The sequence below is a fragment of the Mizuhopecten yessoensis genome, unplaced genomic scaffold, assembly GCF_002113885.1.
Source record: "Mizuhopecten yessoensis strain PY_sf001 unplaced genomic scaffold, ASM211388v2 scaffold10483, whole genome shotgun sequence".
In the NCBI taxonomy this organism is placed as follows: domain Eukaryota; kingdom Metazoa; phylum Mollusca; class Bivalvia; order Pectinida; family Pectinidae; genus Mizuhopecten; species Mizuhopecten yessoensis.
The window spans coordinates 53,762-71,946 of record NW_018408569.1 but is presented as its reverse complement, the minus strand read 5'-3'; the positions used below and the strand labels follow the sequence as shown (position 1 = coordinate 71,946).

The window sequence follows — 18,185 nt, the reverse complement described above, 5'->3', positions numbered from 1 at the left end:
TACTGACACCCTCTCCCCCTATGTGTAAGCAGTTGTTTGCTGAGGTTTGGTTGTAAATACTGACACCCTCTCCCCCTATGTGTAAGCAGTTGTTTGCTGAGGTTTGGTTGTAAATACTGACACCCTCTCCCCCTATGTGTAAGCAGTTGTTTGCTGAGGTTTGGTTGTAAATACTGACCCCCTCCACCCCTATGTGTAAGCAGTTGTTTGCTGAGGTTTGGTTGTAATCCACACTTACATTGATGTGAGAGGAGTGTGTATCGCTAGTGTGTTATTAGATTACCTTTAGGTAGATTGTGTTCCCTAAATACTGACACCCTCTCCCCCTATGTGTAAGCAGTTGTTTGCTGAGGTTGATGTGAGTGTTTTATCTCTAGTCTGTGTATTCGATAATCATTATTAATCACTGATTGTGATTGAATTTCCACACAAAGTTACAAATCGTTCTCAGCATATCTATTAGAAAATTACTTAGCAGGAAAAATGATGTTAGTTTTTAGGAAGTATTTGGCATTGCTTGATAAAATTGCTAGCTTTTTTCTGATCCTTTCTAAACAATTTTGGAATCCAAAATAATTTTCATTGCTATTCTTACTATCAATGACAATATGACTCCCACATTTCGCTTTCTTACATGTAACTAGTGCTCAACATAGAGAAACGATACTGACACAAACTATTCTACTGTTAGTATTAAATATTCACATTTTCTATAATAGAAATAGAAAAAACAAAGGGAAATATGAATATTTATTACCTGTTAGAATTTGTTGAGAGTGTTATTATAGACATATCTGTATTGAAGTAGAGAAAACGAGATCATTTCCTTTTTGTATCATGTTGTATATGTAGAAATATTAGATTGAAATACAACGTAATAAAATAGTACCATGGATGTTCTGTTACAGCTGTATGAGCAGCATTTATCTAATAATAAAGCACATTATAATATTTTCGTTGAAAGTATTCCATTGTTATTATATTGGAATTTAAAAAATGATAATTTTTCGCATACTATACGTATAAAAACATAATTGTAACTTGCCATAATTTTCGTTAACGATGCAAGATTCTTGAAAAAAATCCGTGAAAATTTACGTGTTTTGTTAAAATAATGAAACAAAATCAAAGTGAACATTGGATGTGTAAAGATAGCATTGAATGCATAGTTGTAACACGTTGTATATCTCCAACCTTGTTATGCTTATAACATTTTTTGGCACAATAATGCTACTTTTCGAAATTCAGTATTCACTCACTAGGTTGGAAATATTCACTTAGACAAAGAAATATTCGTAACAAAGAGATTTTTATGAAAGTTCAATTTTCCCATGCATTTATTTGATAGCAACGCATCTTAAAACTGAATATTGCCAACCAAATAATTTAAATTATTCTCACAAAGTAACAATAGGGTTAATGAAAAATGAAGTTACCTTTGACCTTTATCTTGCTAACCTTCAGCTGCTGCAGCAGCACGTGCTGCCGGTAATTGGGAGGACCACGGCGAGGATGACCCCACCTACCAGAGCATAGACTTCCGCACACGCCAGGAGGGTTTTGCTGACCCTCCATCGTTTGAAAAAATGTCGGACCTACCAAGAGGAGAGAGGTAAATTTATATACACGATGTAATCTGCATTACCCAATCCAACTTATATACCTGTTTCGATTCTTAAACAACATATCATTCTTTTTTTACAATATTTTATTCTCCTATCTGTAGATACTATTTCTGTATCCATCATACCTTTATAAATTGTTCATTCACAAACTCAATGTCCTTTATTAACAGAAACATGTAAAACAGTTATATGTACTTTTATAGATTGTTCATTCACAAACTCAATGTCCTTTATTAACAGAAACAGGTAAAACAGTTATATGTACTTTTATAAATTGTTCATTCACAAACTCCATGTCCTTTATTAACAGAAACAGGTAAAACAGTTATATGTACTTATACATCAGGTAACTGTCGATAAATCTTATCTAACATGCTACACCTTTTTTGTCCCCTTTTTCATGTATCATCTTCTCTAGTAACGTTTCTCACGAAAATAATGTGTTTGCCAATATAATCTAATGCATGCCACAATAACCAAAATCCAAACGTTCTTGTCTTATAGTAGTTTCAGTAGACTTGCATCCAGGAATATCAACCGTCTTCTGTGGTGTGGTTTCTACGTATATGTAGACTTTTATGTTTCTAGATGTTTCTAGACTTTGTGTTTGTATTACAACGTTGTAATCATTCATGTAAATTAAACAAATTTTCACATTATGTTCCCATAAAATGGTTAAAGTTGTATAATTTTGATAAGAGTAACACGTACAAAAATTATCACAATTAACAAAATATATTTATAGACGAGTATTATAAATTATAAACTTTATATCAATGTTTATTCATTACGGGGAAAAGATTTGTTTAAAAGAAATCAAAACTGTGTCGAAAAGATGATAAACTTGTAATAGTTTTCTTCGGTATAGTGCATGCGTCAAATAGTGTTTCATTATTAACAATACTGTAATTGAAAAATATAAGAATTAATAATGTAGTAGATATCATATATGTATCTCTAATATAGTGCTGAACAACGTTAATTAACGATAACACGTGTTAATCGGTATTTTATACAGTAACAATGAGTTTTATATTGTTAAGTTTTATACAGTAACAATGAGTTTTATAATGTTAAGTTTTATACAGTAACAATGAGTTTTATAATGTTAAGTTTTCATTCAGTATTGATGGAACAACTAGTAGAAATGTCACACTGAAAAAAATTCTGTTTTGAGTTTTGAAAAAAAAAAGCTCATTATTTTTTATGAAGAATAATTGATACATCATTTATGATTTCGTGCTGTTTAGTACACTTTTTTTTCGACACATCGCTGACATCGATAAATACCCATCACAACCCCACTATCTTACAAAGTACCTAATGCTTTGAATACATTTTCTCAAAGCCTTATACATGTTTTGTATTTTTGTAAAACAATATTACATCTCCATGACAATGCTATGAGGTAGCTTGATATGTATGTGTGTATTAGGTTTGAGTATTGTTTGTGATGTTATTTCTAAGTACCATGTGCTCGTTATTTGCTTTCCAGCCGTGCTCTCGCTGATCAGTATGTATAAATCAGTAGTTGCTTGACCATGATTTGTAGCTTCTCGTGTCATGTTGTTTGACTAGTGTTTGTTAATATTGTAATGATTATAAGTTATCTATCTAGATATTCTACAACACCCTCTTTCGAGTATTATGTGCAGTTACACATGATTATTACACCATGGCACATGCTTTTTCTTAGACGTCGAACGTAATTTTTCTATCCGTTTCTAAAACACAATTTTAGAAATATTGATATTTCACACTCATTCTTGTTTTATTAAACATACTCGAAAGAAAATATCACTAAGTAGCTTTTTCACCATATTACACATTGATTATTTCTGAATATTAGTATTGATATTATATACCGACACATTGTTTTAAACCGATATCACGAATAACGTTGCAAATAACATTATTTGCTTGAGTCATAATGCCCTGCCGTCGCTTGTTGTAACAGAACATTTTCTTTTAAAAACAATTACTTTTCTTATAAAACAATCCGAGTTCAGAGAAAGCATAATATGACAACAATAAGTGGATTGAGTGAAATGTTTGTTCAAGATTCCAACCACATTTCTCGAGTCACATCAATATTTACGTACAAGAGAATACCGAGCGGTTTATGTAACTATTATCACAAAATAAAGTAACCGTTTGAACTTGTTGTAAGGTCCTCCGCATTACTATTATTCCACACACTTGTGTTGTGTTGTCATACCTGTAAAAGCTATTGTCGTCTCACGATTGAATATCGTTGTCGTGTTTGACAGATGCTCATTCACGCATCAATTGTACGTATTGTTTCAAATGTACGTGTCATGTTGTCTGTGATGATGAAGGACTGGTGTATGTTAATATGAGTTGAGTTGTTGGTACTTACATCTCAAATTTCTTTTAAATTGTTATTCAACGTGAATGTTTATGCAGATTTACCCTGTATACTGATGCAACTTTTAAACAATTACATATACTATTGAATGGAAACTGGAAAGTGGACACAGAAGAGATTTACACCATAAATAAGGTGGAAACGTTGATAGTGTCCGATAGAACTATTTTCAGTGCATAATGAAAGTAAACCTGGATACCTCTTTAACCTCTACACCACTAAAACCATTTGGGATACACACAGACTTAACCTACTCAGAATTATATGTGGAAGTTATCACGATTATCGGATTGAGTTGTAAAAGAAGCATACCTTGTGCATTATATATGTATTTCATAATATTATTTGTTATTATTGCAAACTATTTGCAGGCAAAATTTAAGAGATGTTCTGAGTTAATGTAGTCTCCATTTTCAGTGGCGTTCATTTGGAGAGTCCTAAAATGTATGCACCAGGTTCAAAGTTGTTTCAAAGACTAATTGTTTGAAACGGTAGATTCTAGGGTAATCAATTTATATGTATTTTGATTAAAGTGGGACCTAATTATTTGCATGCATACGACATCGTCGAAACTGTGATGTGGGTTTGTTTTGTCTATTTGGCTGTTCGTTATCACCATGACCTGTTTTTCAGCCAGAACATTTCTAACATGATTAAATAAGTGTTCACCGTGCCTTAGGCCATGGTGGACCTACACATGCTCCTGGATTTAACAAGAGACTTTCATGTTCAGTGCAACGTTCCTTTTATTTGTTTTGTCGACTGATTTCATGTCGAACAAACTTTTGTGCGATAATATAATATGCTCTTATCCGTTTTGTTGTCTCGCCACCACGACGTGGAAGCGAGACTAAGGTGTTTACGTTTTTGCGTTTAAGTTAGTTGCACTGAAAGTATAAGTGCTAGACCAACCAAACTTGGACAATAGATGCATCTTAGGTTGTACATTTCAACCCATGGATCAAATGCTGGATGCGGCCTACCTTTCATGGTCCATTGACTTTGTCAGCATCTCCATTTTTGCGTTCAAGTTAGTTTCTGTGATATGTGCATTGATGGTCAAAGCGGGGCATAGGCGAGACGTATCAATCCCAATGGCTTGCTTTGAAATGATCTTGTATAACCTGATATGTTCTACTTATTTAGATAATATAGTGTGACGAAATAGCTTTAGTATGATCAAGTATGTGTTATGAATACCAATTAGGTTGTTTAACATTGTTCGTTTCAATCTTGTTTCGACATTAAGCTATCTGAGGGGAGACAACCGCTACATGTCTGAATTTCTGAGTTGTGTAACCTAGTCCGCTAATACCCCCGTTTGATTTTCAATGACTGAGATTATTGATTTTTTTACATTTGATACCATCTCATATATCTGTAAAATTTACACACAAACGTTAAAGTACAAACGACAATACCTTATTACACTAAAGCGACGATCGATACATACCAGCTGGTGGCATGATGTACACAAACATGTTTAGGATCGTACACAGCCCTATGACTAAGTGCATGCTACACTTTAACTACTATTCCGTCTTTGCGTATTGCAGAGCTATCTTCTCTTGGGAGCAGGTATTGCTTGTTACGTCATTGGGTTGTGTGAGAAAATTACGTCGTTTTCTCGAAAATTGATGGCGTTACTCTCACAACCAAGTGCCGTAACAATCAATACCTGCTCCCAAGAGAAGATAGCTCTGCAATACACAAAGACGGAATAGAGCTGTAGTTGTTAGTGACAAAACCCAACATTGTGTCTAAGTGGGGAAATCATGTTGTTACAGCTGTAGTGTCATTGACTAAATATAAACGTAATTGTACTTGATGATGTGTGGAGCTGAAGTGTTGCTGACTAAACACAACACTGTCGAAATGGGTCGGGTGAAACTAATGTCATGTATGGTGTTGTAATGTCAGTGAATAAATAAACGATATATCTTGACATTTGATGCATATGAAAAATACTCTTTCAACAGTCGTTTAGATCCATTGAAATTCCACATTTGTTTGCCCCTAGCGTCACAAATGTGTCCTAGACGGACGAAACAGCTGTATGTTGCAGTATGACCTATTTTTGGCTTACTCTATTACCAAATTATATAGGGTTAATCTTACGTTCGTCAGTCACCTCAAGTAAAGATTCCTGTTCTGATTGTATCTCTGAGTCAAAGGTCCTATTTGGAGGGTCGGCATGTTTGTGCGGACTGCCGGTCAAGTTTGATACCTCAATACAATCTCTGGATTGTCGAATCTGCATGCATCATCAGCAATGACCCAACAATCTGTTGACCTTTCCGCAGTGATAGGTTAACACACTGGCCGTCTGCGTATGGCTTCCTGCTTGGTCGTGATCTTCTCCAACATATCCAGCACAATTTGCCTTCGATGATGTCTTGATTGGCGATTTCCTTTTGTGGAAACATCCTAAAAACATTCTCAAATACTCTAATTCTACAGCGTATACCCATACACTCAATCTAAACGCTTGTACTGACCGAACATGTTCGCGTACTTTCCTTTCTTAGGCTGGAAGTCCTTCTTATCCCGCTGTCGAAGGCGACGGTCAACTTGACTTAACCAGCTGTCTCCCTGTAAGATGTCACACGACTAAGGCCTGCGAAAATTACTCTTGTCTCCATTCAATAATCAGTCCTGTCTTTTTTATATTTCCCCACCACCTTCTATCCATGGAAGCCAGGTCGTTTATCCTTTGCGTCCCAGAGCGTGTTTCCAGTCTTGCCTTACCCACTTTAATCGTTTAATCGTCCCGCCTATGGAAATGTGGTATCCTTTCCTATGTAGTGAAGATCTACTGTTAATGCCGACAATTGCGAAACTGAATTGTTATGATGACGTCACAAAATCCAAGAAATATAGCGTCACATCTAGCTTTCCATGGGATTAAGCACATATACCAATGCTGATATTCATTGTTTTTGAACAAATTATCCGTATGAGGGGAGAACGGAATCATCCCCATGTAATGAAGTATGTCTGAGAAATCTCCATCCTCGGCGTCGCATTCTTGAATTTAATACCTTGTTCTTGACACAAGTCACGGGTTAGACATCAAGAATATGACCCTCTGTCAAACGTTTTAGGTAAGGGAATTCTATTAATCATCTTCGCATGATTTCGTTGTCGATTTTAAGTTGAAATTTTGTCAGGTCAAATGTTACGGGTCGTGTTGACGGATGTTTTCTGTAAACCTCCATGGGATTACGGTCTTGTCTATCTTCCAAATACCTCTTCTGGAATACTGCTCATGATAGAGTTGATAACGTCCATGTAGAATACAATAGCGTCCGTTTAAGAATATTGTCGGGAAAGTTTATGTATCATTTTGGACAGAATTGAATTGGATCAAACATAATATAGAATTTGGTTACAAAATGAACGCATCTTTTTTATCTTTTACTGTCTTTGTTGGACAAATCATGTCTTCTTGAAGATAGAAATTGAATTTGTTTATAAGATAATGTATGAATATTTGGTGGCAAGTTTTAGGTATCACTTATTAACCTGTCCAGACGTGCCGTTATGGGCGGCTGAAGGTGTCGTGATGTACTTAATGATATACTGACATATAGCGATTTCTGTTGTGTGAGCGATACAACCTTTACAACGGTCTTAAACATTTCAGTAGATATTACGTTTCGTTTGGGGTGATTGATGTTCTTCCGCTATGTACTTCCGGTATAAGTGATTTGGCTTTTCTCGGACGGATGTAAGAATAAGGGACAGTTGTATGGCTCTTTCACATCACAGTTCACCAGCACCATTTTGCTATTGATTTGTAAGTAATTGGCCCTCTGTGAATGCTATTGGTGATATGTATATTTCTGTTGTTTGTCAGGTAAATACTACAGCACGCGCGATCTGTATTAAGTTCGTTATCGTTATATTCTGTTACAATGTGACGTCAGATAAATAATTAACACTCTTTGGTATCAGATACTGCTAAGTAGTATCCTGTTCTAGTCTTGTTTATTTGGCACCCTATGGTGATAGTGAGATATCTTGCTATGATAAATCATCATGGATACTGTATAATCCATTTTTATTTTCAAAATAGTATATGTGTAGGTCATAAATTATCTGTATGACGCCATTCATACATCAATATTTATTGCATTAAGTTAAATTCATGACCTTTAAATTATTTGATATATCTGTATCGTATTATTTTTGACCATTTTAAAGTATTCATAACAGTGACGTACAACCGAACCTGATATAAAACCTTATTTTACCTAGCTGTACCTAATTTAACCTAGTTTTACCTAATTTTACCTAGCTGTACCTAATTTTCTGTGATATTTTGCCACTACACACACAATTACATGAAAAGTACGTCTGTAAATATGTAAATACCTATTTGACGCACCCCACACTCATGTATCGATAACACTGGTAATCTTGTATCTATACTTGCAATGATGGTTATGTTGAGCGTGTTTAAACAACTTTGAAACGTAGCACAGTTATATTATGTAAAATAATAACAAATATTTATATCAGGTGTATGTTTCTGATTGAACACGATGTTGACTAAATGACTACAAATGACTTTATATTCTGTGAGATGTTTGTAGAGAAGGTGGACATCATTATAAATAACATTACACTCAGTAAGATGTTTGTAGAGAATGTGGACATCGTTATAAATAACATTACACTCAGTAAGATTTTTGTAGAGAATGTGGACATCGTTATAAATAACATTACACTCTGTAAGATGTTTGTAGAGAATGTGGACATCATTATAAATAACATTACACTCAGTAATATGTTTCTAGAGAATGTGGACATCATTATAGAGGACACTATATTCTGTAAGATGTTTGTAGAAAATGTAGACAGCATTATAAATAACATTACGCTCAGTAAGATGTTTGTAGAAAATGTAGACATTATTATAAATGACACCATATTCTGTATGATGTTTGTAGAGAATGTTGACTTAATTGTTATAAAATCATTTATTTATAATCTGTAAAACATTTCAGAGAACGTTGAATAATCTTTCATTTCTAAGCACGCCTTATTGCTTTTGAAGTCTAAAATAATTCACAGAAAAAAAGAAAAAAAAGATTGACTTGTTAAAAAAGTTAGCAAATCGATCCAGAAAGTCAAAAAAACAGGAAACATTTTAACTGCGCCATATTAAATTATCATCTTTATAGTACTCACTAGAGGTACAAAAGGTTACAAGATCGATAATCTACTGGTATGTCTGAAGTGTTTTAGAATTTTATACAAAAACGGTAATAGGAAAAATGTGCTATTCAAAAGTGTATAACGTTTCAAACTTACAACATTTTGCTGAAATAGATAATTAAAAATCCTATTTCAACACAACAAGCAGATGGCAGGAAATTGATTTCATTATTACAATGATATTTGAGAGACAATAACATCCAGATATAATTAATTACTCTCTGGGTTATTCAATTGATTTTCTGAAATATTGTGTATAGTGTATAGAGTAATTAGACTAATTATGTATATGTAGTGTATAAAGAGATAAGGAGAGTCGGTCGTATGTCTTACGTTTACATACGGGTGGCCTCATAAACATACTGCAATCTCGTGAGTTGATTTTGAAAAGAAGACGCAAACATATGCCGCGCTTGATGTCTACTCTGTGTTTGCTCATTATTATTTTATAAAATGCAATACAACATGCGGTATTGCAGGATCGTTGCATTTTAACAACATCGGGATAAAAACAAGTGCTTTGTCCTGATGTATAATAAAACATTAAATGGTCGATACCATAAAAACCGAGGAGGAATAATTATGTATTTATCAGGATATCTGAACTGTAAATTGACCCGAGTTTCCTCACGTGACGAATATTATCAAAATACCATTATCGTTCTGTTTACGAATGTAATCGTTTAATACATGACAGATCTAGCTAGTCGACCTAACTTGGTTTTCCCTGCGCGTGACACGAGAAGACGCTTGTCACATATCTATTAGACTCATGTTGATTGTCACAATTGCATGCGTTAGCATGTTTCAAATCGACACATATACAGAGCTAGTCATGCCAGAAAATCGATAGAACAGAAATACTGTTAGATGACATTACGAACGTGGGGCGACATTAACTTGCCACTGTCACTGGTGGCACATGACCACCGTCACGTGTTCGGACAGGCGACGTTGCCAGACAGTATTGCTGATGTCGTCACATGCAAGTTCATGCGGCATAATCGCGCGACTATCACCCGTAGCGTTACATACGAGAGAGTCAATCACTATCACTTATAATGACGACTTTACATATAAGGGTTACTTTAACACTCTTTTCTCATATGAACACACATAATTTGGCCGACGAGGTGACGCCATTGGCAAATAACTGTCCCTGATGACGTCATATCCTGGGAAACAGCGACATTTCATACGCCATTATCACACGTGATGAAACATCTTAGGGGCTGTCGCCATTTTCATGCCAGCGCCGTTGATGACGTCACATACTAGAACCGGCGACATTATCGCTGCACTTGTTAACGATGCATAACGGACGATTTGATATAGCATTTCCCTTTAGTAATAATCGAATTCAAGTGATAGTAAATCAAAATCTTGTTGATACCGACTAGCTGCGCATTCTATTATGTCCATGCATCCATGTAGGTGGGTGATCGGGAAAAGAATACACGACTAATGTGGGAACCCCTACATAATTGGGGATTTGCTGTGGTGTCCTCTATTTGGGGATACAAAAACGACCAAAATAAATCTGCTGCACCCATTGCAATATTTGGGATTTTTAACTTTCTTTCTTTCTACTTCTAACTACCTTTTATTTCCAAGCGCCTTGCTTGGCTACACCTCATGTTTGGCTTTAATGTTGAGCGTTCGCCCAGGTGAGGAAGGTAATGGGTTCTGTTCCCAGGCCGGGACATACCAAAGTCCTTAAAAATGGTAGTTGTTATTCCCTGCTTAACGTTCAGCATTTAGGGGAATGTCAACTACTGGTTCACCCGTTGTCAGTATAATGTGACCGAATGCTGTGCTGGGTGCCTTCGGCATGGTATTTCAGTGAAATAGCACTTTAAAGTCGGCATCAAATGCGCGCTATCACAAGGAGGCATTTACAACAACATACCATGTCTCTTGCATACACACACGCTAGCATGCATACACTACACACATTGAGGCACGTCCTTAAATGACCTTAGCTGTTAATAAGACGTTAAACAAAATTAAACCAAACCAAACCATCATGTTTATATATATAATTATATATACTGTGTGCAGTTGTCTCTACAGCTGTAGTTGTCGCTTTATTAGTAGCAATATAGTATTGTTAAATTGGCATTTGTTGTGCCTCCTACGAAATTACAAGAAAACATTCCTACAACAAAGCCATAAAAATACAACTATATAAGCATATATTCTACAATCAATAGTTGGGTTATTCAATTAGATTAAAGATATATCACTTTCGGTGGGGGGATTAAGATATATCATTATGTTATTGAGTCACTCGACTCCACGGTAGGGTTGTAGGATCTCTTCCCAGTAGTGAAAGCTGTAAGGTTAGATTGACTTTGTAGATAACATGACGAATCCTGATGGTCTAAGACCTTGCAGAGATCATGGTAAGGGTGCTATATAATAGTGGATATGATATTTTGTAGAAATTATTATTATGATGCTATAACGTAGATATTAGCATTTGTAGAGATAATGGCTATAATGCTACAAAACAGTGATATAAGTTTTCGTAGAGATCATGGTTATGATAGCATCCTGTATTTTATATCGATATCTTCGTTGGATATGATTTTCAAAATGTTGTTTGAAGGAAACAGCAAGTTTAATGCTGGTTTAGCATTTATATAAAGAGAATACCAAACACAACAGAACCCCCATTACATTTTATTCCACATAGTTTTGTTGGTATTTTAACTGCATTTCATGAACTGTATAAACCGTCCTATGATACCGTTGTCCTTTATCATACAAAATGTACTTTTAGGCTAGATACTGTCAATAACTGGCTCGTTTCTCCTCTTTCTTCATCAACAACATTCATTATCATTTATCCTTTTAATATTAGTATTAATATCTGTGAGGAGTGGACGCCTTTACACGGAACTGCTATAACGTAGTTTCGTATTTTTCAGTAATAACTTGTCGTGGAGAAATGATATCAGCGTCTACATGCTGGATCACATCTTCTGTCGTGATGCCAAGGGACTGTCTGTTTGAGTGAAATCCCAGTCGTTAGGGGAAACGATAAGAGAATATCAAATCATATCTATTGATATAGATGGCTTAATAAGAAAATAAAACTATATGGTACACCGAGAGAATTGTTCTGAATATCGACCAATATAAAGTCATTTTGACCTGCTTTTTATGACGTGACTTTTTACATGTCGTGATATGCTTATACTTTTCTAATTGCAGAGAGAGCTATCTTCATAGCCAACACATGAAGCTTGTGGACGATAAGAAGACGAAAAGTGAGGAGGGTCACGACCAAAACGTGAAAGAGTCCAAAACATGTGTCGTGATGTGATAGGGAAAGTAGTGCATAAACAGCAATCAGCGGGTGACTTTTAAACTCTTTTGATATCTTTATATCATTAATTACATACTTAGCAATTCTGTATTATAATACGGCATTGCCATAACATGTGTAGCAATCAAAACCGTCCAGGCCTTGTTAATACATTTTCATTGTGATAGTTTTTCGTTTATTAAAATTTGTTTTTGGAATACTAACATATGATTATTTTGTTGTTGTTAAGTAGTCATTGTAGTTAAGCTGTTTAAAAATGAAAACTGTAAAATCCACCTTAAATGATGTCGCACATTGAAGGACGCGAGATTTTGTATACTTTTGTAAACAACGTAAAATCATTTAACAGCTTGTTTCCAATAGAAGGAATCTGTTTTTTCGATACTTGTTAGGGATACCTGCAAACAGGTTTAAGCATGCATTACGGAAGTGCAAGTGAACGGAACGGTAATTATAAATGTGTGCGTAACCTTAACGTCATGTACTGTTATCAACCAAAATTTAACATATGAAAATATCAACCTGTGAAGTATTTACCGAATTCATTAATGTTGGAAATTTGGGTTAGCCTATTTTACATATGAGAGAGCGAATCTGTGTTTGTATGCTCCTTTCCATCTGGTACCACATGCGGTTTCGATGTGAGGTTAAATGATGTTTTCACGACCCCTCTGGTTGGGATTGTGATGTTACTTAAATGTGTTTGCACGACCCTTCAGTTTCTGTTGTCTTTCGTATCCGTTTTGAGTTCCAATTTATATATATATTTTTTTATTATTTTACTTATTATACAATTCTAACAGATATTAATTTTACGTTCCAAATTCTACACATGATATCACAATCTAATTAGTTGTCGCAATCAATATTTTACCGTCAGTTCAAAACGCAAAATTGAAATCGATTTTGTGTTTTCATGAATAGATGTTTTATGTTAATTATTTGTATTACCTCTTTTTTTAAGAACGTTGGAATTTGTCAATCATATCACTTTCATAGCAAGTTGTTGATTTATTGGGGTTTTAGTCTAAGGGTTTTCATTTGTTTCAAAGAAACATGTACAATCGTACTATACACTGTGTTTGAGTTATATATACACAGACGCTAGTTAATGTACACATTCAATCGGCGCTAGTAAATCCCTCACCTCTCGTCCAAAATGTAAACAAATGAGCTGGTTGACTTGTAAAGTTTCAAAAGTAAAAGATAAAATATGTTTTATAGTCCCAATAGTAACTGGCTAGATAGTAGGTCAATGAATGAGTCATGACTACTCACCTGAAGTGGACTGCATGACATCACCTGAGATTGAAAGTATGACACTTCTCCACAGAGGAAAGATTATATTTCTGACCTGAGAGTGATTGCACGACTCTTCTGGCGTTAGATTTAATGACATATGTCCATATGTCAATAACAACGATCCAACATCGAGGTACTTTTAGGTTTTTAATTCAGGTGTTCATCCATTATCAATGACCTTTGTGTACTTGGTATGGTAATATAATGGTGGTATCATACACTAACAGGTTATTTGGTATAAAACGAGCGTTGATGAATGGTACGAGTTTAAAATGAATTTGACATACGTTGTACATTGTATGCATAACACTGAAAAAGAAGGAGATGTCTAGATATATAAGGTAGTTCAAGGTATTTCTCACGAAAGAGTATATGTATAGTCTGTATATTATAGTTGTAGATGCAATCATATTTAAACATTCTGTTGTTTGTTAGAGTTGTATAGAAAGGATTTTTTTTATTGTGTTTTATGTTTTGATTTGTTGTTTTCACATTTTAGTTACTTACATTTGTATAAATGTCTCGTTTCTCTGTGCTAAATTAAAGCTGATGTGATACTCTATAAATTACATCTTATGTTTTATACTTACTAACCAGACAATAAATCATGAATCATATCTCTCTTTGTTTTTTTTTTTTTAATTGAAATTTTTGGTTTAAAAATAAACATCAAAGACGCAAAACACATACCAAACATTTGTTTTACTGCTTGATTTTATTACTTGTTCTTTGCCTGTCTGTAGACGGAATAGATAAAGTCTTGTGGTCATCGATTTTGTAGACGGAACAGATAAAGTTGCATGGTCATGATTTCTGTAGACGGAATAGATAAAGTGGTATGATGATGATTGCTGTAGACGGAATAGATAAAGTCGTATGGTGATGATTTCTGTAGACGGAATAGATAAAGTGGTATGGTGACGAATTCTGATGACGGAATAGATAAAGTGGTACGGTAATGATTTCTGTAGACGGAATAGATAAAGTGGTATGATGCTGATTTCTGTAGACGGAACAGATAAAGTGGTATGGTGACGAATTCTGATGACGGAACAGATAAAGTGGTATGGTAATGATTTCTGTAGACGGAATAGATGAAGTCGTATGTCGATAATTGCTATAGACGGAATATAATAGTGGTATGGTGACGAATTCTGATGACGGAACAGATAAAGTCGTAGGGTGATGAATTCTGTATACGGAAACACAGTTGTAGGGTGATGGATTCTGTAAGCCGAACAGATTAAGTCGCATGGTGATGAATTCTGTAGATTGCTCAGACCAAGTCGTATGGTGATGAATTCTGTAGATTGAACAGACCAAGTCGCATGGTGATGACTTTTGTAGACGGAACAGATAAAGTCGTATGGTGATGAATATTGTAGACGATGGGGTCATTTAGCGGCTAACGTCATTAGATGATGGTCAACCGGGAATTTGGTCAGTCAACAACTGAGGTCATATGATCACGTGTCAACAGGGAATTTGGCTTGATTTCAATGTTAATGTCAAGTCATCTTATACGACACAGTACATCTTTGTAATGACAATTAAACATTACCATCAGATAGTTCTTTAAGGTAAATGTACATATTAGACGTTATTGTTTAGTCTGTATTTACAGTAAAAAGTTGAAATCCGAACACTGGGGCTTGCCAGATTTCTGAAATACAGATTACTGAATTTTAAATGAAGTAGTTTAGCATGGTCAGATAACAATATGTACAAGAAGGAAATGAGTATAATCATACCTTAAATCCATCATGAATACAGGAATATTGAAGGGAAGGAACAAACGGGTTCCGGATCACCTCTTTTTATTCACTTTTATTCAATTTATCCTTGTGTAGAAATGAATCGCCAACGAATGATTAGCATAACATAACCTGCTTTTGATTTCATAATATAAGAGGAGCTTGTATCACTGCTTTAGAGATTAACAACGCTTTTCTTAGAAGGAGAGATATAACATTCATTTGAAATGCCACATTTTCTGTGCTGACATTCTGCATTATTTCATCAATTTCGAGCTTTATGAGCGCGTTACTTAAAATAATGTGACTTGCAATTGTTTGAAGCATGTTTTGTGAAAAGCGCAACAAAGGCCAAACGGAATTACATCAAGACAAAATTGTGAGAATGATTGAGTTCCTGGCTGACAATATCATTGTTGAGTTCGGTGGCAATATTTTCCAGCTGAATGCAGACATTCCTGTGGGAACAAACTGTGACCCTCTTCTGGCCGATTTGTTCATATAAAGCTGAATATATTGATGATTTTTTCAGGACTGGTAACAATAACCCTGCCAATTCCTTCAGTTTCACATTAAACCAAATCGACGGGGTGCTGTCTTAAAATAATATGAAATCATTGACCACGTCGATTGTATATACCCTCCAGAGCCTGAAATCAATGACACTATATATTCTTCTTCTTGAGGCCTTTTCGTCGATCTTTGTACTATCCAATTGTGAGCTTTCCCTTTCTTGGTAGTATCACCCCTGTTCCCCTACCTATGGTGTTAACATATCTTAGTTGATTCGGTATTCAAGAGGTTGCTCCGAATATCACGACGTCCACGATAGATGTCGACTGCTGACTGACAAATTCATTCCTTTGTTAATATTTTGCCTTAGTTTTACTAATTTTGAGTTCGAATTATTGTTATGTTGACACTCGATATTCTCTTCTTTTTTTACACCAACTCGTCAAAATGTGAAATCTCCAACAGGTCAAAATTAAAAAAAATAGAACAATCAGCTGATGATGGATCACATTCACTGGAATCTGTAACCCTAGAGTCTTCGGTCTCTGGTTTCTGTCCGGTTACCGTCATATCATTGCGCCTATAACCTTATGCTGCATCCAATGTAGCATTTCTGTAGCTTGCAGAAAATGGCTTCATTATTGTCCAGTTTTCTCTTCTGATTCTTGACACAATATTAAAAAACGGCATGTTATGACAAGGACCTAAAAATATGACCTAATCATGAGAATAATGTTTAACAATATAATAAACTACAAGCATCTAGTCGGGTATATATCCATATCAGTGTTATTCTGTTGACCTTTTACATATGGACGTAGGCCTTTGTTCATGCATCCCTGATTACAAAACTAGTAATCCAGAATGACAGACTACGGACTGATTACAACGATACCCGATTTGGCAAATCGCAGATGTTTATATAACCTATAGATGTATCCAACATGTTCTTATAAAAGAGCGGTTAACTTAAGTTTTATGATAGCAAAGAAAACAAAAATAAAGTGTAAACACAAAACCATGATTAGGTCTCAGAATAAAAACACACTAGTGAAATAGAACCCATGTGTTCCGGAAGGGTAAATGTCGTTTCTTTATCGAAGACAACCACCATGTACATCTAAGTCTAGTCTAAGTGATATCATAGGTGATATCGCAATTAACAAAGTCGGTATTCATATTGCACAGGGGAAAAAAACCCACAATGAGATCATGATGACGAGCATGCAACTTGTCCATAGTCTCAATCAACTTGTCCATAGTCTCAATCAACTTGTCCATAGTCACAATCAACTTGTCCATAGTCTCAATCAACTTGGACCTCTTAAACCTTATTTTGAAATGTTGTCCACAAGCGTTATACTTCTATTGCAGATATCGTGGTATTCTGAGCAAGCCAGTGAGTATCGACAAATTAACACCGGTTGTGAGGGAAGCATGGATAATGTGAGGGAAGCGTGGATGATGTGAGGGAAGCATGAATGAGTAGTGTTTACATTACTGGGTTTAAGTGTAGAGTATAATAAAACAAAATAGAGTAGAGTTTACATTACTTGGATTCAGTGTAGAGGATAATAAAACAAAATAGACAAGAGTTTACATTACTGTGTTTACGTGTAGAGGATAATAAAACAAAACAGACTAGAGTTTTCATTACTTGGATTCAGTGTAGAGGATAGTAAATCAAAATAGACTAGAGTTTATATTACTGGGATTCAGTGTAGAGGATAATAGATAAAAATAGACTAGAGTTTACATTACTAGGATTCAGTGTAGAGGATAATTAAACAAAATAGACTAGAGTTTACATTACTGGGTTAAAGTGTAGAGGATAATAAATAAAAAATAGACTAGAGTTTACATTACTGGGATTCAGTGTAGAGGATGATAAATAAAAATAGACTAGAGTTTATATTACTGGGATTCAGTGTAGAGGATAATTAAACAAAATAGAGTAGAGATTACATTACTGGGTTGAAGTGTAGAGGATAATTAAACAAAATAGACTAGTGTTATATTACTGGGATTCAGTGTAGAGGATAATT

General features: G+C 34.9%; 1 protein-coding gene across 6 annotated transcripts in view; it reads left to right on the top strand.

Annotated features, from left to right (window-relative positions):
• Nucleotides 1-14,481, top strand: part of LOC110460821 (lisH domain-containing protein C1711.05-like) — a 34,917-nt gene extending 20,436 nt beyond the window's left edge. For 5 of the 6 annotated variants that reach the window (XM_021513982.1, XM_021513985.1, XM_021513984.1 and 2 more), the window contains 3 exons: nucleotides 1,465-1,612; nucleotides 3,121-3,138; nucleotides 12,457-14,481. In XM_021513982.1, coding sequence (XP_021369657.1) covers nucleotides 1,465-1,612; nucleotides 3,121-3,138; nucleotides 12,457-12,568 — 278 coding nt within the window. In that variant the 3' untranslated portion in view covers nucleotides 12,569-14,481. The remainder of the gene's footprint in view (nucleotides 1-1,464; nucleotides 1,613-3,120; nucleotides 3,139-12,456) is intronic. The other variant, XM_021513981.1, reaches the window with a different exon arrangement.
• The last annotated feature ends 3,704 nt before the right edge of the window (nucleotides 14,482-18,185 follow it).